At 41.5% G+C, this 27516-nt stretch overlaps 1 protein-coding gene and 1 non-coding gene across 2 annotated transcripts in view; one reads left to right on the forward strand and one right to left on the reverse strand.

The window, feature by feature from the left end:
* Positions 1 to 836: 836 nt before the first annotated feature.
* Positions 837 to 27516, reverse strand: part of LOC133524375 (26S proteasome non-ATPase regulatory subunit 2) — a 36397-nt gene continuing 9717 nt past the window's right edge. The window contains exons 10-18 of the mRNA XM_061860357.1: positions 27214 to 27362; positions 24291 to 24393; positions 23734 to 23900; positions 23044 to 23167; positions 22264 to 22421; positions 20511 to 20695; positions 19888 to 20093; positions 1592 to 1710; positions 837 to 1120 (exon numbers count right to left, since the gene is read on the reverse strand). Of these exons, the coding sequence (XP_061716341.1) occupies positions 926 to 1120; positions 1592 to 1710; positions 19888 to 20093; positions 20511 to 20695; positions 22264 to 22421; positions 23044 to 23167; positions 23734 to 23900; positions 24291 to 24393; positions 27214 to 27362 (1406 nt within the window). The 3' untranslated portion in view covers positions 837 to 925. The remainder of the gene's footprint in view (positions 1121 to 1591; positions 1711 to 19887; positions 20094 to 20510; positions 20696 to 22263; positions 22422 to 23043; positions 23168 to 23733; positions 23901 to 24290; positions 24394 to 27213; positions 27363 to 27516) is intronic.
* On the forward strand, positions 2617 to 2698 carry Trnas-gcu (transfer RNA serine (anticodon GCU)). The gene has a single exon. It is a non-coding gene; the product is annotated as a tRNA-Ser (tRNA).

Genomic DNA, 27516 nt, shown 5'->3' on the forward strand with positions numbered 1-27516 from the left:
AAAGGGCCATATGTACTGTAAAACGTTGTACGATACATGTGCGAATAGGTAATTCGCAACTCGTGTCGATTTAAAACACTCCCTTCGGTCGTGTTTTAATTTATCGCCACTCGTTTCGAATTTCCTATTTTTCGCACTTGTATCGTAATGTACTATTAAACCATCGCAACAGACAAAAGTATGATTTAAGCAACACTCGAAGCAATTTGTCCCTTTGGGAGCTATGATACCACAATCAGACACAGATAAACTTATACCACCCCATTTTTAGGGTTCCGTAGCCAAATGGCAAAAAACGGAACCTTCATAGATTCGTCATGTTCGTCTGTCTGTCCGTTTATGTCACAGCAACTTTTTTCCGAAACTATAAGAACTATACTGTTCAAACTTGGTAAGTAGATGTATTCTATGAACCGCATTAAGATTTTCACACAAAAATAGAAACAAAAAAACAATAAATTTTTGGGGTTCCCCATATTTAGAACTGAAACTAAATTTTTTTTTATCAATCCCGTACGTGTGGGGTATCTAATAGGGATAGGTCTTCAAAAATGATATTGAGGTTTCTTATATCATTTTTTTCTACTGAATACTTTGCGCGAGACACTTCCAAAGTGGTAAAATGTGTCCCTCCCCCCCCCCCCCCCCGTAACTTCTAAAATAAGAGAAGTAGGTATACATTACCATGCAAACTTCCACCGAAAATTGGTTTGATCGAGTTCTAGTAAGTAGTTTTTTTTTTATATGTCATAAATGGTACGGAACCGTTCATGGGCGAGTCCGACTCGCACTTGGCCGCTTTTTTTGAATTTTAGGGGTCAAAATAGGAACATGACTCAATTTTTAAGACACATTTTTTATTGAAAAATTAAATTAGATAATACAGTTATTCGCGACTATAATCAATATTGGTAGATTAATAAGTCTACTGGACGCTCGCCATGACGCTGTCCTCGTTCTTCTTGAGTATGACGAAGCCCTCCATGACGGGCGACAGCGGCACGTACTCGTCGGTGGCGAGCTCTGCGCGCTCGCCGAACGACAGCAGCACGGGCGTCGTGTGCGTGTGCGAGCCCGCGATGGTCTTCGGGGTGCCCGCCTTGCCGATTACATCTACGGCCTGCGACCAATATTAGCAAAGTTTGAAAATGCAATTCGTCTTTGCGCAGTTACAATACATGTGCATTATCCACAGTAGAAATGTATCTCTTAATTATTGTTATGGCTTGAACAGTTTCGCAGTTACTTCTACTACTACTATTTATAATGAACAACACTACATTTGGAAAGTATTGTCTATTTCACGACACGCGCACTGGCGATGGCGGTATGCGCATCTGATTAACCACACACATAAATATAATCTTTATTCCGCCAACATCAACAGTAGTTTACACTTACAGGATAAAAGAAATCGGCACATCAAGGACTTCTGAACTTGTTTAGCTAGTGATACAGCCATCGTCGTTTCTCTTACTATTTGTACAATCACCTACGCAGTTTCTATTTTGGAAACACGTCCTAGTAAATACACAAATTTAGAAGAGCTAATGCGACCCCTTTCCGAAACAAGCTTGTTATGTGTACATACCTGTCCGACGCGGACGGTGACGTTGAGGGGCTGTAGGTTTTCGTCGAGCGTGACCAGCCAGCGCGGTTGCATTGCCGTCGCCAGCACGTACAGCAGGTAATGCGACTTGCCAAGGATTACTGGAATGTAACAATAAATTAATTAGGTAAATTAATTCCTAGCAGATGAAATGACACAGATCTCTTAACGTGTATTGTTCGCTGCTATAGAAAGTTTTAGTGTAATAAAAATAAGATAGTGTCAGTCCAATTGTTCTGTATGCGGCGCCTAGCAACAGGTCAATTAACCTGTCCCTAGGCAATGGAAACCTTGAGAAATTAAAACGCCTCTAAAATGCACAGCTCTCCAAGACGTCTGGCCGAGGAGACCGTCTGGTCTGAACGTGGAGAGGCTATGCCAAAGAGTAAAGTAAGTATGTAAGGTAAGCTATTATATTATAGTATGGAAAGTACAGTCGGCTGCAAAAATATGTATCGAGAGAATCGTCTCATAAATATGGTACTACGCTCTTATTACACTGGAATAAGATGCTATGGGACATATTTTTGAGTAAGATGTGTACACCCATATTTTTACACTTGACTGTACAAATAAACCGCCGTCACTATAAACGTCACATTCCTACAAAAAATATGACTATCACTTTTCATCTCCACACTTTCTTAAAGCTAAAATGGTGGTGGTGGTTGTGGCTTATTAGACGGACTCCCAGCGATACAAAGTTTTTCCTATTACAAGTCAAAAGTGACAAAACTACAGTTTACGTGTGAATTCCGATAATTTTCGAGCTATTTAAGGTGTGCCACACGCAGGGGCTCGTCAAGATTACTTTGGAGGTTAATAAAAAGTAAGCAAAAATTGGTCCTATCATACATAAACACTAAAATAGAAACGATATTTGTGTTGTTCATTTTAAAGTACGTGTTCATCTATTATCAATTTATCATGCATCAACACTAAACCTTTTTATAGATTTAAAATCACGTACGAACTAAGTGGTATTTAATTTCACCACCACTTCATATGACGAGGTGGCCGAGTGGTTAAGGCGTTGGACTGCTAATCCAATGTGCTCTGCACGCGTGGGTTCGAATCCCATCCTCGTCGAAAAATTTTAGTTTTATAAAAAAGCACTTTATAAAATATCGTGCATAACTCTTTATTTTCGAGATTGAAATTAAATTCTTATTTGTATAATTTGCCTAAATTAAAATCCTAACAGTATTTATTCTTCTTAGAGGAATTCTAAAATCTTTACTTTTTATTTATCACGTGATATGATGATTCCTTACATTATCTACAATTTAAATTTGAACCAAATAGTTTTTATTCGGATAATTGTTATCGTTATAGGATGTTAAAAATGCATTTCCGGTAGAAACTTATCATTTAATTGCTTAAAATAATAAATAAAAAGTACAAAAATTGCGCTCGAAATGCTAATGAGCGAAACACAATGCCATTGGTCGAAAGGTCACGTGACGTCACTGTTTGAATAAGTTGCTACGTTACCAATCATTTATTTTGAAATGTGACAGTTTCTTATATAGATTCTATGATAAACTAGCATTACCTAGTTTGCGTCTGGAACAGCGCCATCTACCAGGAAATTGGGACAACAAACTAAACATACTCCCGCCTTAAATGACGTGACCTCATTAGAAAATAATAAAATGAATCAATGTTCCAACCTGAACATAATTAAACAAAATAACAACTTATTACGGACGCAAACTACTTTTCTACATCACATAATAAAGGACATAATTTGGTTATTGAACGTTGCAATACTCCTGACGAGGTTCGTAGGTCATAAGTTCTGGTAAGTTGGTCTTTTCCCGGGTATTTTTTCATAATTCTTCCCATAGGCCAACGTCCAGGAGGAAGCCTCTGGTCTTTTATTAGCACTAAATCTCCTTCTTGGAATTCTCGAGTAGGCTGTCTCCATTTAGGCCTCTGTTGCATCCTACTTAAATACTCGGATTGCCATCTTCGCCAAAAATCTTGTACCATTCTGGTTGTTAATTGCCATTGATCGAGTCTATTTATCTTCACATCTATTAGATCTTCAGATGGTATGACATTAGTTGGTTCTCCGATAAGAAAATGACCAGGTGTTAAGGGGTTCAAATCGTCCGGATGATCGCTGATGGGCGAAATGGGTCTAGAATTTAGACATGCTTCAATTTCTGCCAGGACCGTGCTTAGTTGTTCAAATGTTAGCGTAGTATCTCCAACTATTCGTTTCAGGTGGTATTTGGTCGACTTGACACCTGCCTCCCATAATCCGCCAAAATTGGGAGCGCCTGGAGGAATATATTTCCATTTCGTCCCTTCTCTATCTAGCATGGAAATAAACTCATCTGGAACACTGGATTTTCCTTGACTCCACATTTCCAATAACTCTTTCTCAGCGCCAATGAATGAAGTTCCGTGATCACTCCACATTTCTACCACATGGCCTCGTCTTGACACAAATCTTTTAAATGCCGCTAGAAAGGCTTGTGTTGTCATGTCACTTACAACTTCAATATGTAGTGCCTTTGTGCACATACAAACGAACAAACATATGTAGGCCTTGTAAGACTTGGCACCTCTGCCTTTGCTCATTTTGACATTTATTGGACCCGCAAAATCCGTTCCGGTGATTAGGAATGGTCTGCATCGTCTGACTCTGGAATCGGGTAAATCTCCCATTTTTTGCTCTTTGTTCTTCGCATTCTGTCTTATACATGTAACACACTCCCGTACAAAACGTTAAACGCTATTTGCTGCGTTTATCAGCCAATATTTGCCTCGTAAGTATGTAATCATCATTTGCGGAGGACCGTGTAGTGTTTTGGCATGAGCTTCTCTCAATATTAACGGAAGTAATACATTGTTTTTTGAAATAATTATCGGGTGTTTTCGTATGAATTCCATATCGGCGTGCTTCAATCTACCGCCGACTCTTAGGATGCTCTTATCGTCAAGAAAAGGTGATAAAGCTAGGAGGTTGCTTTTAGATTTTAAGTTTCTGTCTCTTTTCAGGTCTTCTATCTCTTCCGAAAATTCTACTTCTTGTGACATCCTAATACATATAGTAAGTGCATCGTTTCTTTCTTCGTATGTCAGGTAAGAAGGTAAGTTACTTTTCTCTTTGTCTATAATTCTTAGCCAGCGTCTACAGTATGCAATAACACGTGTAAGTTTCTCCAGTGACGAAAACTTCTTCAATAAGGTAAGTTGTTCTTCATTCTCATTGGTTACTACCATAGTTACTATATTCTTTCTCTTTTCTATTGCTGTATCTAGTGGAGTTCCTTTTTCTAATCTTATTTCTTTCTCTTTCAGCATTGCAGATCCGTTCCACCATATCTCTGTGGACATTAGTTTGGAAGGCATCACTCCTCTTGAAGCAGGATCAGCAGGATTTTGCTTAGTGTTTACATAGAACCAGTGATTAGCATCGAGTATCTGCGTGATTTCTATGACTCTATTCTTTACAAAAGGCTTCCATTTCATTGGATCTCCGTGTATCCAAGCCAAAGTCACTTGACTATCTGAATAAGCGTATACGTTGTCAAGTTGCACATCTAGTGACTCAGCTACTTGTTTCAAAAGATTACTCAATAATGTAGCAGCCAGTAATTCCAAACGGGGTAAGGAAACTTTTCTAATCGGCGAGATTTTTGTTTTTGCTGTCACGAGGGATACTTTAATTTCTCCTTCTTCGTCTATAACTCTCGAGTATATAACTGCCGCATAAGCTAATGCTGAAGCGTCTGCATATCCATGCAGTTCAAGAGTTGATTTACTCGTAGTGTGCATCCATCGATCTAAGCTGACACCTTTCAAAGCTGGCAGTTCTCTCTTATACTGTGACCACTCTTTTTGTAGTTCTGCCGGAAGTTCTTCATCCCACGAAATGCTTTTCTTCCACAAAACTTGCATAAATATCTTTGCTAGTATGACACTTGGAGCGATCCATCCCATTGGGTCGAATATTGATGCTATCTCAGATAAAACGCTTCTTTTAGTCATAGGTGTGTCATGGGAATCTTTGATATGATTAGGTATGAACAACTTATCTTCCTTAACCTCCCATATTATACCTAATGTTTTCACGCTCTCTTTGCGTTTTATTTCAACTGTCTGCGTTTCTTCTCTCTTTTCTTGCTTGTCTAATGCTGTCATAAACTCTTCGCTATTCGAACACCACTTCTTTAGTGTGAATCCTCCAGAAATTAAAATTTGTGTAACTTGTTTTTGAATTTCTATAGCCTCTTTTTCTTCGTCTGTACCTGAGAGCAAATCATCCATATAGAAATCTCGTAATATCATCTTTTGAGCTTCTGGATAGTCCGATCCTTCATCCTTTGCTGTTTGCCTTAAAGTTTTTATTGCCAGATAAGGCGCACAGGATGTTCCGAATGTAACAGTTAAGAGTTTGAAGTCTTCAATGGGTCCCTTTGGATCTGGTCTCCATACAATTCTCTGGTAATTTGTGTGTTCATCTTTTACTCGTATCTGTCTATACATCTTCTCCACGTCGGCAACAAATGCTATCTTGTATGTTCTCCATCTAATGAGAATGACTCGTAGATCTTCTAACAATGGGGGTCCGATTAATAACTCGTCATTTAAGGATACCCCGTTGCTTCCCTTGCATGAAGCATCATAGACTACCCTTAATTTGCTCGTTTCTCGCTCCAATTTAATCACAGCGTGATGGGGGAGCCACACGCCATTTTCTTTTTCATCTTTGGTTTCTATTTTCTTCATGTGGTTTAGCGTCATGTACTCTTCTAGAACTTTGTTGTATTCCTCTAATAGATGAGGTTTACTCTTAAGTCTGTTCTCTGTAGACTTCCAGCGTTTCAGTGCAATCTCTCGGCTGTTAGATGGTAGAACTGGTGGCTCGTGTTTCATTGGCAGATCTACTATGTAACGTCCGTCTTCGTCTCTAGTGGTAGTTTTCTCATATATTTCTTCTACTTTGATCTCTTCTGCAGTTAGCTTGTGTTTCTCTTCATCCATTGTCTCTAGCTCCCAGAATCTCTTTAGCATATAATTTAACTCGACATTTAAATGCATACTAATGAATGGTTTTTCTTCTCGCTCTCGTTCTATTCCGACTGTGACTTTTCCTGATATTATCCACCCCAAATGGGTTTGTAAAGCTATGGGAGAGCCTGGAACGCCTTTGATCAGACCAGGCTGTATCATCTCGTTGTAAACTTCTACTCCCAATAGAATATCTATAGAACTTGGTTGGTGGTAAGTCGGATCGGCTAGTTGTAAATCTCTTAGATGAACCCAGTTATCGATAGTAAGTTTCTCTGAAGGCATGATGTTTGTAACTCGCTTTACTATGTAAGTTGTTATACTCATTTTCTTTTCAGGATTAAGACGTGATGAAATCTCGATATCAGCAGCAAATCGGATGGGTGTGCTCATCTGATCAAGACCCGATACGTTTCCGTTCACGCGCTTTCTCTTAAGGCCCATAGTTTGAGCTGCAGACTCGTTCAGGAAAGACTCTTGAGAACATGGGTCTAACAAGGCTCTTAATACGAATTCTCTTCCTTGGTGGTTCGTCACGTTAATTTGGGCTGTAGATAACAATCCTGTCATGCTTCCTGTTGTTAGATGGGCAACTATCTCTCTCTTATTTTTCGTGTCTTGCTTGGGTTCTTGTTTAGAGTCTTTCTCTCGATTGCATTCTTTGTTTTCTCTCTCTTGTTTTGTTTCTTCTTTGTGCTCTTTCTCTTTGGATTGGTACGTATTGTTGTGCAACAGTGTGTGATGTCTTTTTCCGCACTTTTGACATGAGAACTTGCTTTTACAGAATCGGACAGCATGACCATGGATGAGGCAGTTAAAGCAGAGTTGCTGGTTTTGAATGAACTCTGTTTTCTTTTCAAGTGTAAGCTCTTGGAACTCTTTGCATTGATTTAAGTAATGGTTCTGCTTACAAAATCCACACTTGATGGCTGGTGACACGTGAAATGACTTAGACTCGACAGTGAAGTTATTTTCTCTCTGGGTGCTTCGGTAGGTACTCTTCATGTTCATGTTCGTTGTTTGGCTAGGTTGCATCATCTCTAAAACTCGGAATCTCTTTTCTAAGAACTTTTGGAACATGACCATGTTAGGTAACTCTGTGAGGTTCAGATTACTTGCTTCTTCTTCCCACTCTTTATGTGTTTCAGCGTCTAACTTCTCAACAATGATGTATATAATAAGTGTATCCCATGAACTTGTATTAATGTTTTGTACTTTCAACTTGTTAAGACACTCCATAGTTGTATCTAATATCTCTCGAATCGCTTTAGCAGTGCCCGCGTGGATTTTCTTTTGATTCATCAACTTGCTTAAGATTGAATTAATAATGACTCTCTTGTTGTTATACCTGTTCTGTAGCGTGAGCCATGCCAATTCGTAGTTTGTGTCAGTGACAGCTAGATGATCCAACAGTTGGGCAGGTTCTCCAGACAAGTAGCTTTTTAAATAATGCAACTTTTGAACACTGCTCAAGTTCTGTTTGTTGTGAATGAGTGACGTAAACATATCGTAAAACGAAGTCCAATCTTGGTAGTTACCGGTAAACTTCGCTATATCTATTTTCGGTAGCTTCACGTCATCACTGTTGGTGCTTGGTGTTGAATTAGTGCTGCTCGTGCACGGCGTAGTACCCTCTAGCATGTCCGTCATCTCTGCTTTCAAATCAATGAACATTTCCTCGCACGCTGAATACACATCTTCTTTGAAATATTCGTATTTCGCTTTGTCTGAAGGTGTTGATATTTTTATCAAGGCTCGATTGTTTGCTACGAACTGACTAAAATAATTTTCTATGGATTCTTTTCGTGTCTTGATGTACCCTCTTGTTAATCTCGCTTTTGGTGTTTTCTTGAAGTTCGCTTGCGCTTTGAGAATTAATTCACAAATATTTTCTTGCTCAGCTATTAATCCCGGTAATTCTTGAGACATTTTGAGATATTATTCTTGAAAATTAGTAAAATTCACAGCGAAATCTTGATTGTTTTGTTTGACGTGAAAATTTTTTCACGTGATTCTATTTCCGAAATCTTATTTTTCCAAATCCATAAAATCCAATCTAGTAAATATAGCTGATTTAAAGCGGCGATTTTTCTGCGTTGACTCGTAGGCTTGTAAATATAACTTATTTATTTTATCTTCTCGAAATCTTGAATTTTAATTTTGTAATTTTGTTGACAATTTTGACGTTTGGTTTCTGAAATTACTTCTAGATGCTGTATATCACTGACCCTTTAGTTTGATTTTAGACTCTACAATACTGTACTTTAAGATCACTTTCGAATGCACTGTCTTTGTCACTTAAGTCACTTCGCTTCTACAGTTCGAAGGACCACTTTGTTTGAATAAGTTGCTACGTTACCAATCATTTATTTTGAAATGTGACAGTTTCTTATATAGATTCTATGATAAACTAGCATTACCTAGTTTGCGTCTGGAACAGCGCCATCTACCAGGAAATTGGGACAACAAAGTCACTCATTCACAACAAACAGAACTTGAGCAGTGTTCAAAAGTTGCATTATTTAAAAAGCTACTTGTCTGGAGAACCTGCCCAACTATTGGATCATCTAGCTGTCACTGAAACAAACTACGAATTGGCATGGCTCACGCTACAGAACAGGTATAACAACAAGAGAGTCATTATTAATTCAATCTTAAAATCAAAAGAAAATTCACGCGGGCACTGCTAAAGCGATTCGAGAGATATTAGATACAACTATGGAGTGTCTTAACAAGTTGAAAGTACAAAACATTAATACAAGTTCATGGGATACACTTATTATATACATCATTGTTGAGAAGTTAGACGCTGAAACACATAAAGAGTGGGAAGAAGAAGCAAGTAATCTGAACCTCACAGAGTTACCTAACATGGTCATGTTCCAAAAGTTCTTAGAAAAGAGATTCCGAGTTTTAGAGATGATGCAACCTAGCCAAACAACGAACATGAACATGAAGAGTACCTATCGAAGCACCCAGAGAGAAAATAACTTCACTGTCGAGTCTAAGTCATTTCACGTGTCACCAGCCATCAAGTGTGGATTTTGTAAGCAGAACCATTACTTGAATCAATGCAAAGAGTTCCAAGAGCTTACACTTGAAAAGAAAACAGAGTTCATTCAAAACCAGCAACTTTGCTTTAACTGCCTAATCCCTGGTCATGCTGTCCGATTCTGTAAAAGCAAGTTCTCATGTCAAAAGTGCGGAAGAAGACATCACACACTGTTGCACAACAATACTTACCAATCCAAAGAGAAAGAGCACAAAGAAGAAACAAAACAAGAGAGAGAAAACAAAGAATGCAATCGAGAGAAAGACTCTAAACAAGAACCCAAGCAAGACACGAGAAATAAGAGAGAGATAGTTGCCCATCTAACAACAGGAAGCATGACAGGATTGTTATCTACAGCCCAAATTAACGTGACGAACCACCAAGGAAGAGAATTCGTATTAAGAGCTTTGTTAGACCCATGTTCTCAAGAGTCTTTCCTGAACGAGTCTGCAGCTCAAACTATGGGCCTTAAGAGAAAGCGCGTGAACGGAAACGTATCGGGTCTTGATGAGATGAGCACACCCATCCGATTTGCTGCTGATATCGAGATTTCATCACGTCTTAATCCTGAAAAGAAAATGAGTATAACAACTTACATAGTAAAGCGAGTTACAAACATCATGCCTTCAGAGAAACTTACTATCGATAACTGGGTTCATCTAAGAGATTTACAACTAGCCGATCCGACTTACCACCAACCAAGTTCTATAGATATTCTATTGGGAGTAGAAGTTTACAACGAGATGATCCAGCCTGGTCTGATCAAAGGCGTTCCAGGCTCTCCCATAGCTTTACAAACCCATTTGGGGTGGATAATATCAGGAAAAGTCACAGTCGGAATAGAACGAGAGCGAGAAGAGAAACCATTCATTAGTATGCATTTAAATGTCGAGTTAAATTATATGCTAAAGAGATTCTGGGAGCTAGAGACAATGGATGAAGAGAAACACAAGCTAACTGCAGAAGAGATCAAAGTAGAAGAAATATATGAGAAAACTACCACTAGAGACGAAGACGGACGTTACATAGTAGATCTGCCAATGAAACACGAGCCACCAGTTCTACCATCTAACAGCCGAGAGATTGCACTGAAACGCTGGAAGTCTACAGAGAACAGACTTAAGAGTAAACCTCATCTATTAGAGGAATACAACAAAGTTCTAGAAGAGTACATGACGCTAAACCACATGAAGAAAATAGAAACCAAAGATGAAAAAGAAAATGGCGTGTGGCTCCCCCATCACGCTGTGATTAAATTGGAGCGAGAAACGAGCAAATTAAGGGTAGTCTATGATGCTTCATGCAAGGGAAGCAACGGGGTATCCTTGAATGACGAGTTATTAATCGGACCCCCATTGTTAGAAGATCTACGAGTCATTCTCATTAGATGGAGAACATACAAGATAGCATTTGTTGCCGACGTGGAGAAGATGTATAGACAGATACGAGTAAAAGATGAACACACAAATTACCAGAGAATTGTATGGAGACCAGATCCAAAGGGACCCATTGAAGACTTCAAACTCTTAACTGTTACATTCGGAACATCCTGTGCGCCTTACCTGGCAATAAAAACTTTAAGGCAAACAGCAAAGGATGAAGGATCGGACTATCCAGAAGCTCAAAAGATGATATTACGAGATTTCTATATGGATGATTTGCTCTCAGGTACAGACGAAGAAAAATAGGCTATAGAAATTCAAAAACAAGTTACACAAATTTTAATTTCTGGAGGATTCGCACTAAAGAAGTGGTGTTCGAATAGCGAAGAGTTTATGACAGCATTAGACAAGCAAGAAAAGAGAGAAGAAACGCAGACAGTCGAAATAAAACGCAAAGAGAGCGTGAAAACATTAGGTATAATATGGGAAGTTAAGGAAGATAAGTTGTTCATACCTAATCATATCAAAGATTCCCATGACACACCTATGACTAAAAGAAGCGTTTTATCTGAGATAGCATCAATATTCGACCCAATGGGATGGATCGCTCCAAGTGTCATACTAGCAAAGATATTTATGCAAGTTTTGTGGAAAAAAGGCATTTCGTGGGATGAAGAACTTCCGGCAGAACTACAAAAAGAGTGGTCACAGTATAAGAGAGAACTGCCAGCTTTGAAAGGTGTCAGCTTAGATCGATGGATGCACACTACGAGTAAATCAACTCTTGAACTGCATGGATATGCAGACGCTTCAGCATTAGCTTATGCGGCAGTTATATACTCGAGAGTTATAGACGAAGAAGGAGAAATTAAAGTATCCCTCGTGACAGCAAAAACAAAAATCTCGCCGATTAGAAAAGTTTCCTTACCCCGTTTGGAATTACTGGCTGCTACATTATTGAGTAATCTTTTGAAACAAGTAGCTGAGTCACTAGATGTGCAACTTGACAACGTATACGCTTATTCAGATAGTCAAGTGACTTTGGCTTGGATACACGGAGATCCAATGAAATGGAAGCCTTTTGTAAAGAATAGAGTCATAGAAATCACGCAGATACTCGATGCTAATCACTGGTTCTATGTAAACACTAAGCAAAATCCTGCTGATCCTGCTTCAAGAGGAGTGATGCCTTCCAAACTAATGTCCACAGAGATATGGTGGAACGGATCTGCAATGCTGAAAGAGAAAGAAATAAGATTAAAAAAAGGATACTAGATACAGCAATAGAAAAGAGAAAGAATATAGTAACTATGGGAGTAACCAATGAGAATGAAGAACAACTTACCTTATTGAAGAAGTTTTCGTCACTGGAGAAACTTACACGTGTTATTGCATACTGTAGACGCTGGCTAAGAATTATAGAGAGAAAAGTAAGTTACCTTCTTACCTGACATACGAAGAAAGAAACGATGCACTTACTATATGTATTAGGATGTCACAAGAAGTAGAATTTTCGGAAGAGATAGAAGACCTGAAAAGAGACAGAAACTTAAAATCTAAAAGCAACCTCCTAGCTTTATTACCTTTTCTTGACGATAAGAGCATCCTAAGAGTCGGCGGTAGATTGAAGCACGCCGATATGGAATTCATACGAAAACACCCGATAATTATTTCAAAAAACAATGTATTACTTCCGTTAATATTGAGAGAAGCTCATGCCAAAACACTACACGGTCCTCCGCAAATGATGATTACATACTTACGAGGCAAATATTGGCTGATAAACGCAGCAAATAGCGTTAAACGTTTTGTACGGGAGTGTGTTACATGTATAAGACAGAATGCGAAGAACAAAAAGCAAAAAATGGGAGATTTACCCGATTCCAGAGTAAGACGATGCAGACCATTCCTAATCACCGGAACGGATTTTGCGGGTCCAATAAATGTCAAAATGAGCAAAGGCAGAGGTGCCAAGTCTTACAAGGCCTACATATGTTTGTTCGTTTGTATGTGCACAAAGGCACTACATATTGAAGTTGTAAGTGACATGACAACACAAGCCTTTCTAGCGGCATTTAAAAGATTTGTGTCAAGACGAGGCCATGTGGTAGAAATGTGGAGTGATCACGGAACTTCATTCATTGGCGCTGAGAAAGAGTTATTGGAAATGTGGAGTCAAGGAAAATCCAGTGTTCCAGATGAGTTTATTTCCATGCTAGATAGAGAAGGGACGAAATGGAAATATATTCCTCCAGGCGCTCCCAATTTTGGCGGATTATGGGAGGCAGGTGTCAAGTCGACCAAATACCACCTGAAACGAATAGTTGGAGATACTACGCTAACATTTGAACAACTAAGCACGGTCCTGGCAGAAATTGAAGCATGTCTAAATTCTAGACCCATTTCGCCCATCAGCGATCATCCGGACGATTTGAACCCCTTAACACCTGGTCATTTTCTTATCGGAGAACCAACTAATGTCATACCATCTGAAGATCTAATAGATGTGAAGATAAATAGACTCGATCAATGGCAATTAACAACCAGAATGGTACAAGATTTTTGGCGAAGATGGCAATCCGAGTATTTAAGTAGGATGCAACAGAGGCCTAAATGGAGACAGCCTACTCGAGAATTCCAAGAAGGAGATTTAGTGCTAATAAAAGACCAGAGGCTTCCTCCTGGACGTTGGCCTATGGGAAGAATTATAAAAAAATACCCTGGAAAAGACCAACTTACCAGAACTTATGATCTACGAACCTCGTCAGGAGTATTGCAACGTTCAATAACCAAATTATGTCCTTTATTATGTGATGTAGAAAATTAGTTTGCGTCCGTAATAAGTTGTTATTTTGTTTAATTATGTTCAAGTTGGAACATTGATTCATTTTATTATTTTCTAATGACGTCACGTCATTTAAGGCGGGAGTATGTTTAGTTTGTTGTCCCAATTTCCTGGTAGATGGCGCTGTTCCAGACGCAAACTAAGTAATGCTAGTTTATCATAGAATCTATATAAGAAACTGTCACATTTCAAAATAAATGATTGGTAACGTAGCAACTTATTCAAACAAAGTGGTCCTTCGAGCCGGATATGATATGATGATTCCTTACATTATCTACAATTTAAATTTGAACCAAATAGTTTTTATTCGGATAATTGTTATCGTTATAGGATGTTAAAAATGCATTTCCGGTAGAAACTTATCATTTAATTGCTTAAAATAATAAATAAAAAGTACAAAAATTGCGCTCGAAATGCTAATGAGCGAAACACAATGCCATTGGTCGAAAGGTCACGTGACGTCACAGTTCAGACAAATTTGTTGTTTTGTTCTACGTCGCACTGATTTTGAAACAAATCTGCTTTAAAAATGGTTATATCTCAAACATCGGTTATTGTCGACTACTTCTAGATAAACACTTGGTTGAGTTTCAATACTGTTATTTATTATTTAAACTTGCACGTACTTACATACAACACATCGATCAAAAGTTTTATCGCCAGCTACACACTAGTTTGCAACTAGTTAGTAACACGAAATTACGGATGTTTTTGCATTATTATAGGTTTGTCGATGCATTATTGTAGATGTCCATCACAAGTATAACTTCAGTTAACTTATTCTCAATAATTACAATTCCGAAACAATACATCCAAGTATTTTCCTCTCATATATCATACGCTTCGCTTTTTTTTAATTTTCGCATTCCCGCCAATAGGCAAAGCCTCGCCAACAATGCCAAACTTCAGAGCTAATCAGCCAAATAAATTGTAATTTTAAAAGATTTTTTAAATTAAAATTAAACATTGAAAATATATTGAATCACACCCAACTTGTTAGTAGAAAAATGCAAGAAATTCAAATTTTCTATGTGAAGTTGTTTTGTTATATTTACTTAGGAATTAAATATACTTAATGTAATAAAACTAAAATTGTAATTGTAAATAGAATCAAATTGTCGCTCACGGGCGCAAATTAACATAGAATTAATTAATGCATGTATGTATCTCATTATGTGAAATGTATATTTCTTTTGAGATCAATAAAAAATCTTCAACCACGCGTACAATTTTTAAATTTCATTGTGCCAGAGTACCATATTGATTTCGACATTTAGGTCTCCGACAACGCATTCATAGGTATGGGTGTTTGGGGACATTTTTTTTAAATTTGATCGCTTGAATGTTATAGTTATCTAAAATTGGTGATTAAAATTGTGTATTGTGAACGCTAATAGATGAGATTGATGCCAATAAATTTCCTTATCAAATTGGTCAATTTGATAATCCCGTCTGGACGAGCTATAAGAACTGGTAAATTGTCTATGCTATACAATTTAAAAAGTTTTGAGCAAAGGTTTGACTAAAGAATATGCAAGTCAATATTGTGTATAAATACGTAAATACTTAGTTCAATCAAAAACTTTACATTCAATTAATGAATATTCGTGACTTCATACCTACTACTTACTTCTCTCGAAGCTTATGGTCTAGCCCAAAAGGTACGAAATATTTTGTTACCAGATATCTATAAACAAAATTAGTTTACTCTTGTATACTTCGATTTATACTTGGCTATCAATCATTTGGGAGTGTTTATGTAGATATTAAATTTATAGCAAAAGCTTTCAAGGTTTCTTTTAAGGACTTTGCATTTCTGTACTTTGTGAAATAACGTTTAAATGAAAAACGTTTATTTTTTTATTTTACAAATGTGCACAGATAATAGCTGTTAGAATTGACTTTGGAATAATGATTTTAAATGATAAATATTTAATGACGATCATTTGGATTCGACTTGATTTGATTTTATTTGTTATCTTACATTTAATATTTTCTTCGGGTTGGTGTGGTGAAAAGTTATGTGTTTCACTTGGGGCAAAATTTGTTTAACTCTCGTAACTTGAAACCCTCGCAACGCTAAAGATTCAATTTTTAGAAATTTTGGGATCTTTATCTAGCTCGATAATATTGCTAATTAGCACGAGCGGTTAAACAACAACTTTCCCTCTTGTAAAACAAATAACTATTTATCGTCAGTACTAGTAATTGTACCTGCCGGCCTAGCCAAGGTTGCAATCGCTATTGCTTCGACAACGAAACGCTTTGTGTCTCTCTATCAGTCTTTCATATAAGTGCGACAGTGACAGTTGCGTTTCGTTTTTACAGAGCTTAACTGTAACACCTGTGTTCCACAAATACAATTTACTTTACTTGCTCATCAAAATGGCGAGAGCATATTCGACTATGTTTAGTCGGTTTCCATATTGCATCGTTCCTATTTAATCTAATTTTTTCCGTCCATCTCGCAGACAGAAGCGGATCAGTCGGAAATCTAAAACGAATATCACACAAAATAAAAATATGAATTTAAACTGTAATTTTATAAAAGACAAAACATAATTTGAAATAAAAGAATGAAAAACTAAAAAAGAATATTTTCTATAGTCATACATACAAGGAACGTAAAGTAAGCATATTAATTTTATTTTATCAATGTAATCGTCATGCCTCATTTGGAGGAAAAAAGATTCATATCACCTGGCAACATTTATAAGTAATGGCGGCTGACGAAAATTTGGATTTTTGTATTTACAATTACGTAAAAATATCACATTAAACTGGATACTTACGCGTGAAATGTTATATCAGGCGGTTTGTTTTTATTCACTGATGTGTTGTGACAACCATTCACCGCACAAACAACCATCTTTCTTGTATTTTTTAATTTATAACCGGGAGGTGTACACAAACCAACTCGACCTTGAGTACTGCGAGGGCCTTTCGGATACGATGACACGAGGGCGACATAATGTCGTACTCGAAATGGCTTCACTAGGGATGTACAGACTAGGCATCTAGGCTAATTATAAATCTATGATGATGCCTATAGCCAGTTTTCAGGTTCATCCATGGTATTTAAAAATAATAAAACGTGATAACGTGAAGATTTATAAAAGTATTTTTATTTTTTTCGGTGTTAAACCGATATAAATAATGAAATAAAAAATATTCATGCATGAAGCTAATTGCAATGTAAAGCCTGACCATTAATATATGATCACGCGCCATATTGCGGAATTTCATTGAAACTAAATTTTTCATACTAAACTGAATTGTCACCCTATACTATACTCGACAGTAACAGCGCCCTCTTGGCAATGATCGTATATTTCTGGTTGGGCTTGAATATTTTATCTGCACAGTCTGGCAGTGTTGGCCGATTATTGGCCATTAACCGTTATAAACTGTACCGTGAACGGTAACCGTCCCTTACTGTTTACCGTTGAATTTATAATAGTTAATGGTTAATTGCAATTAACGTTCTGCCAATACTGCAGCCAGGTTTGCTGTTTTCGGGGCACATTTCTTTGTGTGGCGTAGAATAATAGAACAAGCTGAATTTGAATCATAGAGATCGGTCTTGGCGCTCGCTGTCGACCATGGTTTCATAGGAGCATCACCCAGAGGCATAGACTGACACCAGTGTTGCCAGGCATACGATAATTGTCGTACACGTACGATAATTTGGGCTCCGGTACGATGTACGTTCCAAAGAGCATTATCGTAGCAAATGTACGATAATTTCAGCCCTTAGATGATTCCCCTAAAAAAGTTTAGTTTTGGAAGCAAAATATGATACTTTCCTTGAGAAATAGGCTACAATTAGCACCTTTTGGGTGTTCGGCTCCTTGGTTTACGTCAAAAATGTCGAAATTTCCTGTAAACCGTTTGAATCTATCACCAAAATACACAAATATAAATCTAATGTTTGGGCAATTTAGACGAAAATTGTTTTTTTGTTTGATTATAAATTGGACATGTAGGCTTATTTTGCAATAAATTTTGGGAGTAGTGCATTTTTGACAGGCGTACGATAATTGTTTCATCGGTACGATAATTTTGACACTAAAGTACGATAATTTTCTTCCGCTCACCTGGCAACACTGACTGACACTACCTATCCAATCTTACTTGGGATACCGTGTATATCAGTTGTCTTGAACTTCGAAAACATCTATACTTACTTATTACTTACTTGTGGCTGGCGGGTTGACCCAAAACCAATTTGGCCTCTAACACAAGAGCACGCCACTTTGCTTGGTCCAGAGCGGATTCACGCCAGTCCCTGCGCCAGCCGCACCATGAGCAGGTGTGTAGTGTGCTAGTATAGTATACGCACTGTTCTTGCAGTCGAGGAAGGCGGTGAGCACGACGAGCAGGCCGGCGAGCGCGGGCTGGTTGACGAGGCGGCGGTCGGCGTGCGCGGGGCACAGCGTCACCGTGCCCTTGCCGGCGTGGCACAGCCCCTGCGCCAGCCGCACCATGAGCAGGTGTGTAGTGTGCTAGTATAGTATACGCACTGTTCTTGCAGTCGAGGAAGGCGGTGAGCACGACGAGCAGGCCGGCGAGCGCGGGCTGGTTGACGAGGCGGCGGTCGGCGTGCGCGGGGCACAGCGTCACCGTGCCCTTGCCGGCGTGGCACAGCCCCTGCGCCAGCCGCACCATGAGCAGGTGTGTAGTGTGCTAGTATAGTATACGCACTGTTCTTGCAGTCGAGGAAGGCGGTGAGCACGACGAGCAGGCCGGCGAGCGCGGGCTGGTTGACGAGGCGGCGGTCGGCGTGCGCGGGGCACAGCGTCACCGTGCCCTTGCCGGCGTGGCACAGCCCCTGCGCCAGCCGCACCATGAGCAGGTGTGTAGTGTGCTAGTATAGTATACGCACTGTTCTTGCAGTCGAGGAAGGCGGTGAGCACGACGAGCAGGCCGGCGAGCGCGGGCTGGTTGACGAGGCGGCGGTCGGCGTGCGCGGGGCACAGCGTCACCGTGCCCTTGCCGGCGTGGCACAGCCCCTGCGCCAGCCGCACCATGAGCAGGTGTGTAGTGTGCTAGTATAGTATACGCACTGTTCTTGCAGTCGAGGAAGGCGGTGAGCACGACGAGCAGGCCGGCGAGCGCGGGCTGGTTGACGAGGCGGCGGTCGGCGTGCGCGGGGCACAGCGTCACCGTGCCCTTGCCGGCGTGGCACAGCCCCTGCGCCAGCCGCACCATGAGCAGGTGTGTAGTGTGCTAGTATAGTATACGCACTGTTCTTGCAGTCGAGGAAGGCGGTGAGCACGACGAGCAGGCCGGCGAGCGCGGGCTGGTTGACGAGGCGGCGGTCGGCGTGCGCGGGGCACAGCGTCACCGTGCCCTTGCCGGCGTGGCACAGCCCCTGCGCCAGCCGCACCATGAGCAGGTGTGTAGTGTGCTAGTATAGTATACGCACTGTTCTTGCAGTCGAGGAAGGCGGTGAGCACGACGAGCAGGCCGGCGAGCGCGGGCTGGTTGACGAGGCGGCGGTCGGCGTGCGCGGGGCACAGCGTCACCGTGCCCTTGCCGGCGTGGCACAGCCCCTGCGCCAGCCGCACCATGAGCAGGTGTGTAGTGTGCTAGTATAGTATACGCACTGTTCTTGCAGTCGAGGAAGGCGGTGAGCACGACGAGCAGGCCGGCGAGCGCGGGCTGGTTGACGAGGCGGCGGTCGGCGTGCGCGGGGCACAGCGTCACCGTGCCCTTGCCGGCGTGGCACAGCCCCTGCGCCAGCCGCACCATGAGCAGGTGTGTAGTGTGCTAGTATAGTATACGCACTGTTCTTGCAGTCGAGGAAGGCGGTGAGCACGACGAGCAGGCCGGCGAGCGCGGGCTGGTTGACGAGGCGGCGGTCGGCGTGCGCGGGGCACAGCGTCACCGTGCCCTTGCCGGCGTGGCACAGCCCCTGCGCCAGCCGCACCATGAGCAGGTGTGTAGTGTGCTAGTATAGTATACGCACTGTTCTTGCAGTCGAGGAAGGCGGTGAGCACGACGAGCAGGCCGGCGAGCGCGGGCTGGTTGACGAGGCGGCGGTCGGCGTGCGCGGGGCACAGCGTCACCGTGCCCTTGCCGGCGTGGCACAGCCCCTGCGCCAGCCGCACCATGAACAGGTGCACCGGCGACTTGCCGTGGTACAGCGCCAGCGCGCGCAGCATCGTCGCCAACCTGTACACGACACGATTATAACATTATGTTCATAGCTGTAAAAAACAACAACCACTTTACATTGGGCTGAATTTGTGGTGGGGCAAGTTTTCATTTAGCGCGCTTGAAGTTCGGTTTGCAATATGACATGGCTCAACAGAACATATCAAAAGTATGTGTTTCTTCAATGCTTAACAATAATTAATCATGACCTTGAAGCTCTCAAACAAGAGAATATAAAGAACATTAATGATGCGCATTAAAAAACAACAGAGAAACAAATATCTGCTAGAACGAAAATTCCAATTGAAATGATTCCAAAGTCCACTAAACAAATGGCATTCAGGCATCAAAAAATACATGTAACAAAAAAATGTATTTCGCAAAAATAATCACCATTTGTATGAAATTGTATCGTGAGACTGTAGGAACTCTCACCTAGCGTTATTAGTGCCGGCGCCCACGAGACCCATAGCGAAGATGGCGTTGTAGGCGACGTCGTTGTCGGAGTCGTGCGAGTACTTGTTGAGCACGTCGATGACGGCCAGCTGCGGGTTGGAGACGGAGCACAGCGCGATGGCCAGCGGCACCGCGCGCCGTACTGCCGGCTCGCCGTAACGACCCTACAGGTAAAAAAAGAGTGAGACATACATTACAATATAAGAGAATTTTGTTTCGTCACTAGATCAGTAGTATGAAAAAAAAAATCGACGGACGTCGACAATGTGGTAGCTGATGGTAGTTTTTTTTTATACTACGTCGGTGGCAAACAAGCATACGGCCTGCCTGATGGTAAGCAGTCTCCGTAGCCTATGTGCACCTGCAACTCCAGAGGAGTTACATGCGCGTTGCCGACCCTAACCCCACCCCCCTCGATGAGCTCTGGCAACCTTACTCACCGGCAGGAACACAACACTATGAGTAGGGTCAAGTGTTATTTGGCTGCGGTTTTCTATAAGGTGGAGGTACTTCCCCAGTTGGGCTCTGCTCTAGATCTGGAATGACATCTGCTGTGCTGTGCCCTACCACACAAGGCGAGATGACATTCACATTGCCCATACCTCTCTTTTGGACGAGATTGGAGTGGAAGGATAGTGTGAGAATGCTGCAAGGATAGCTGCTTGAACTCAAGGGAGTTGGACTGTTTCTGGCTGGGGGTCCTTACTTTTTTTTTTTAAACACCCTTTTCATATGTCACGGCCTGTACGGCGAGCTCCTTGTTCCAGGGCTATACAACGATAGCTTTTCATATGTCACGGCCTGTACGGCGAGCTCCTTGTTCCAGGGCTATACAACGATAGATGTAGACGTGAATATGTACCAGCCGTCCGAAGATGCGCGTGCACATCTCGGCGCCGGTCTCCTCGGCGAGCACGATGACGGCCACCCCGAGCGTGGCGACGGCCTGCACGGCGAGCTCCTTGTTCCAGGGCTATACAACGATAGATGTAGACGTGAATATGTACCAGCCGTCCGAAGATGCGCGTGCACATCTCGGCGCCGGTCTCCTCGGCGAGCACGATGACGGCCACCCCGAGCGTGGCGACGGCCTGCACGGCGAGCTCCTTGTTCCAGGGCTATACAACGATAGATGTAGACGTGAATATGTACCAGCTGTCCGAAGATGCGCGTGCACATCTCGGCGCCGGTCTCCTCGGCGAGCACGATGACGGCCACCCCGAGCGTGGCGACGGCCTGCACGGCGAGCTCCTTGTTCCAGGGCTATACAACGATAGATGTAGACGTGAATATGTACCAGCCGTCCGAAGATGCGCGTGCACATCTCGGCGCCGGTCTCCTCGGCGAGCACGATGACGGCCACCCCGAGCGTGGCGACGGCCTGCACGGCGAGCTCCTTGTTCCAGGGCTATACAACGATAGATGTAGACGTGAATATGTACCAGCCGTCCGAAGATGCGCGTGCACATCTCGGCGCCGGTCTCCTCGGCGAGCACGATGACGGCCACCCCGAGCGTGGCGACGGCCTGCACGGCGAGCTCCTTGTTCCAGGGCTATACAACGATAGATGTAGACGTGAATATGTACCAGCTGTCCGAAGATGCGCGTGCACATCTCGGCGCCGGTCTCCTCGGCGAGCACGATGACGGCCACCCCGAGCGTGGCGACGGCCTGCACGGCGAGCTCCTTGTTCCAGGGCTATACAACGATAGATGTAGACGTGAATATGTACCAGCTGTCCGAAGATGCGCGTGCACATCTCGGCGCCGGTCTCCTCGGCGAGCGCGATGACGGCCACCCCGAGCGTGGCGACGGCCTGCACGGCCGCCAGCTCCTTGTTGGCCTCCTTTTCCTTGTCCTTCTCTTTGCTCTTGCTGTCCTTTGACTTGCCTAAAACATTACAAGTTCAGTGTACAAGCCTATTCGAAAGTGTCAATTAAGTATATAGGACTATTGGGAGTAACTAAAATCCCTTTAGATATCACTATCATTTTTGAAGTCAGGTACCTAATGAATCCCATTTTCTGATCAATATGTGAAGATACTCTTTTATCGTCCTAGCTGGCTTCTTATACTAAGAAACTTAACTTTATAATAAGATCCCAACGAGTATAAAAAACGCTCGCACCAACTTAAGATTTATATTAAAACTGAAGTCGTTTCTAATCCGGAAGGCTTATGATTCCGTGGCTAAATTCTTGGATGAATAGTCTATTAATCTATTATTATTAAATTTTCTTTTTAATGACATCTTTGAATTTTTATTGTTGTATTTTCCTTTGTATTAATGTAATTATGTTTGACATCCATCTTGCATACCTATGTACCTAATAAAAATGTAACACCGACAATGTATGATAATTACAAGTAAACGAATATGAATATATTATAAATAAATAAATATTATGGCTCAATGTTACACAAACCGACCTAGTTCCACTGTAAGCTTAGTAATTATTGTAGACCTTATCGCATTATAATACGGCTTACTAAAGTTAATGTAGAAACTTACTTTTGTTTTTGTCCTCCTTCGAGCTGCCGGCGCCCGAGGAGCTGGAGCCGGAGCTGCTGGACTCTTTAGTCTCCTTCTTGTCAGTCTTCTTGAACGCGGTGTCCTCGGCGGATGACTGTTCATTCTGTGATAAAACGTGAAATATGTCAGTTTAGATCATAGACCCTGGAAGATTAGCTCTTGTCAGCTGAAGTAAAGTCAGTCAGTGTAAGTCTTGGCAGCTCATAGTGTTGTGTTCCTGCCGGTGAGTAAGGTTGCTAGATCTCAACGACGGTGCGGAGTGTTAGGGTCGGCAACGCGCATATAACTCCTCGCAGGTGTACATAGACTACGGAGACTGCTTACCATCAGGCGGGCCGTATGCTTGTTTGCCACCGACGTAGTATTAAAAAAAGTAGATAGCGCTAAACGGCACCGTAAAATATGTGGAAACTATGTCGGAAAATATTAGAGAATCCAATTATCAACGTATAGCGCCGTACAGAGACACAAATCTATGTAAATCTATGTATTATTGTGTCTACATGGTTTACATTAAAATAGCATAGTCCACGACGAACCTTTGCACATTTTAAGCTTTATTTATTTTTGTTGCAGGGACCTATGAAAAAACTGACGGTCACTTTCTAGGGTTCCGTAGACAAAATGGCAAAATCGGAATTCACAGCACAGAAATGTTTGTATTCTCACATCAGTGTCGTAGTGCTTGGAGCAGATGTGCAGCATCTGCTGCACGACGAGCACGTCGCCGGTGCCCGCGTACGCGCACATGGACAGCGTCGTCTGGCAGAGCGACTGCTGCGGCTCGGGGAGTACTTCCAGCGCCGCCATTGTTGCTTCCGTGCGCTCCTTGCAGCCTGGACCAATGTTTCGTTAATGGAGACATATTCGAGACAGTTCCTACGGACACCTTGAGTCTCCCTCGTCATCATCAGATCAAATCAACAGTATCATAATAATAATATTAAGGTATTATGTCACGGGACTGATATCGGGATACCAACTAGTGGTTGAAAAAGTTGATGCAAATTTTGAAGAGACATACAAAGGCAAAAGACACAACCACTCGACTTTCACTGACCAATACTTTACAATCTTGGAGTTCTTCTTTAATTTGGAAGTGAAGTTGGAGAACTTCTTTAATTTAAAATTTGAAAGACTGGTGGTCATAATGAACTAATGCAAAATCTGTTTTAAATTATCTCTATTTAGAGTTATTAAGTGACACATCGCAGGTACCTACTGACCTAAGAAACATAATCCGAGACCCAAATGTAAAAATCTGGCATAGGTAGAACTGTGAAGGTCTTTCGTGTCATCAATGAGACGTTGGATGATGGCACACGTCACCTGGGAACAGAATTTTAAATTTAGCAAAATACTTTCGTCTACTCCTATAATAAAGGCGAGAATCAAGACAGATCAAACAAAAACCATTAACTTAATAGATTCCCGTAAAGTTGAATCGGTATACGAGTACCATAAACCTACATACTTTCTTCTCAACACGAATATCCTATTACTGAAATGGGATAAGCGGAAATTAGAAAGATAAATGGAAAGGCATAGGGCTCACAGTAACCCATACAAACACTTTTTCAGCAATCGAGTGGTGAGGGCTTGGAACAGGCTCCCAGAAGTAGTGGTTTCAGCACCAAATGTGAACCAGTTTAAAAATAAATTAGACAAGCACATGATATCTACTACTCGTTCATGATAACTATCTTTATGAATATTGGATACAGGTCATATCAGTTGTCAAACTGCCTGCCTGGTTATTAAATAATAAATAAATAAATAAATGAACTGAATTAGCTAAACCAATCACTATTTTTATTTTTTACTTTTATTTTTATTTAACAAACTGTTAATCATTAGCATATAAACTACTTTGTCTGAAATTTAGTTGTCATTCTGGTAATCGCACGTCATCCCCATGTGATTGGTTAATTCTGTCGCAGGATTTCTGTGGGTCTGTGTCACACTTGTCTCCATCTCGACCGAGAGACAGTCTATTGGTATTCTTTTTGTCCTATTATACTTTTCTATAGATCTTAAGTTTATCACGAATACAATAAATGATTTCTGATTATCTATTAAACAGTTAATGTGTTTTCATGAATAGGCGGGCGGGTCCACACAGAGCGAGCAGCCTCGCGAGGAAATTTCCTCGCGCGGCAAACGACGGGCCTCGCGCGGCCGCGTGCTCGTGTAACTTTTGCCTCAGTACGTTTGCCTCTGCCGAGCCAATTTGCTCGGCAAGATGGCGTCCCTCAGTCAGCTGTTCAAAATGGTGCTGCATATATTCACTGCCGTGGCTCGTGTGTGTTTTATTTTGCTTTTTATAGCAATCCAAAAGAAAAAACGAAAACGAACAAGTTGCAGAAGATTTTGGGTACAACAAATCTATAAATATCACACGATACGGAAATCGGCTCTTTTGAGGTTAAAAAAGCGGCCAAGTGCGAGTCGGACTCGCCCATGAAGGGTTCCGTACCATTTATGACGTATTAAAAAAAACTACTTACTAGATCTGGTTCAAACCAATTTTCGGTGGAAGTTTGCATGGTAATATATATCATATATTTTTTTTAGATTTTTCATTCTGTTAATTTAGAAGTTACAGGGGGGGGGGGGGGGGGGGACACACATTTTTTCACTTTGGAAGTGTCTCTCGCGCAAACTATTCAGTTTAGAAAAAAATGATATTAGAAACCTAAATATCATTTTTGAAGACCTATCCCTAGATACACCACACGTATGGGTTTGATGAAAAAAATTTTTTTTTTTTAATTTATATGACGTATTAAAAAAAAAACTACTTACTAGATCTCGTTCGAACCAATTTTCGGAGGAAGTTTGCATGGCAATGTATATCATATATTTTTTTTAGATTTTTCATTCTGTTATTTTAGAAGTTACGGGGGGGGGACGACGACACTTTTTACCACTTTGGAAGTGTCTCTCGCGCAAACTATTCAGTTTAGAAAAAAATGATATTAGAAACCTCAATATCATTTTTAAAGACCTATCCATAGATACCCCACACGTATGGGTTTGATGAAAAAAGATTTTTTGAGTTTCAGTTCTAAGTATGGGGAACCCCCAAAATTTATTGTTTTTTTTCTATTTTTATGTAAACATCATAATGCGGTTCATAGAATACATCTACTTACCAAGTTTGAACAGTATAGCTTTTATAGTTTCGGAAAAAAGTGGCTGTGACAGAATCGGACAGACAGACGGACATGACGAATCTATAAGGGTTCCGTTTCTTGCCATTTGGCTACGGAACCCTAAAAATGGAGTCAAGACGAATTTTAAGCGCATTAAAAAAAACCAGTCAAGTGCGAGTCGGACTCGCACAGGAAGGATTCCGTACCATCATCTATAAAAACGGTCACCCATCCAAGTACTGACCCCGCCCGACGTTGCTTAACTTCGGTGATTCGATGAGAACCTCGAGATTGGAAAGAAATATTTATTTTATTCTGTTTTTAGTATTTGTTGTTATAGCGGCAACAGAAATAATCTGTAGAAATTTCAACTGGCTAACTAACACGGTTCATGAGATACAGTCTGGTGACAGACGGACGGACGGACGGACGGACAGCGGAGTCTCAGTAAAAGGGTCCCGTTTGACCCTTTAGGTACGGAACCCTAAAAAAAGGAGTGTTTCGACAATTACACGTAAAAATTAAATGGCAAGAACAAATTGAAGAAAAGTATCACTTTCAGGGAGATTGTGCTTCCCACGCAGCGATATTTAGCGATGAAAAAATCGGACACCAATATCCGTCTCTTTATTAAATTTACAATTAAATTAAACATCAATCCTATCTAATTCGTATAGTTGGAATCTCAATCATGTATTTGATACGTAAAAGGATATTCATGTACAACATTGGTCTTTATTAAATTTTCCAATATGATGTACGGAACAAAATAACACTGCGCACCAAAAAAACACATCCCGACCGGGGCGCGGCATACGACTGAGGCGCCTTTGAGCATGTCGAAAAACCGAGCGGCTCGGCCAAGGTCGCGCTCACCCGAGGAAAACGTGCGCTCTGTCTCGGCCAAGGCACGTCTACATTGGCCGTTTTGTGCGCGAGGAAATAGCCTCACGCGTATGCTCGCTGTGTGGACCCGGCTATTCATGATACTAACGTCTCCGTTGCAGGAGCCGACGGCGATGAGCCCGCAGGAGATGGCGGCCAGCGCGCAGATCTCGGCGGGCGCGGCCGTGTCGCTCAGCACGGGCAGCAGGTGCTCCAGCACTTCCTTGCGCTGGGTGCCGGCGTATGCGATGCCCAGACCTACAAAGGGATATAATCAGAATTTCAAAAATAGTTATCATAATTTTGACCACCCAATATTCATACTTAAACCTGCCATTACAAATCTCTCTCACTCACGCCCAATTTGCAGGACACAATTGAATGTAAACTGTCCTGTATAAATCTCACTACC

This window comes from Cydia pomonella, chromosome 13, assembly GCF_033807575.1.
Source record: "Cydia pomonella isolate Wapato2018A chromosome 13, ilCydPomo1, whole genome shotgun sequence".
Classification (NCBI taxonomy): Eukaryota; Metazoa; Arthropoda; class Insecta; order Lepidoptera; family Tortricidae; genus Cydia; species Cydia pomonella.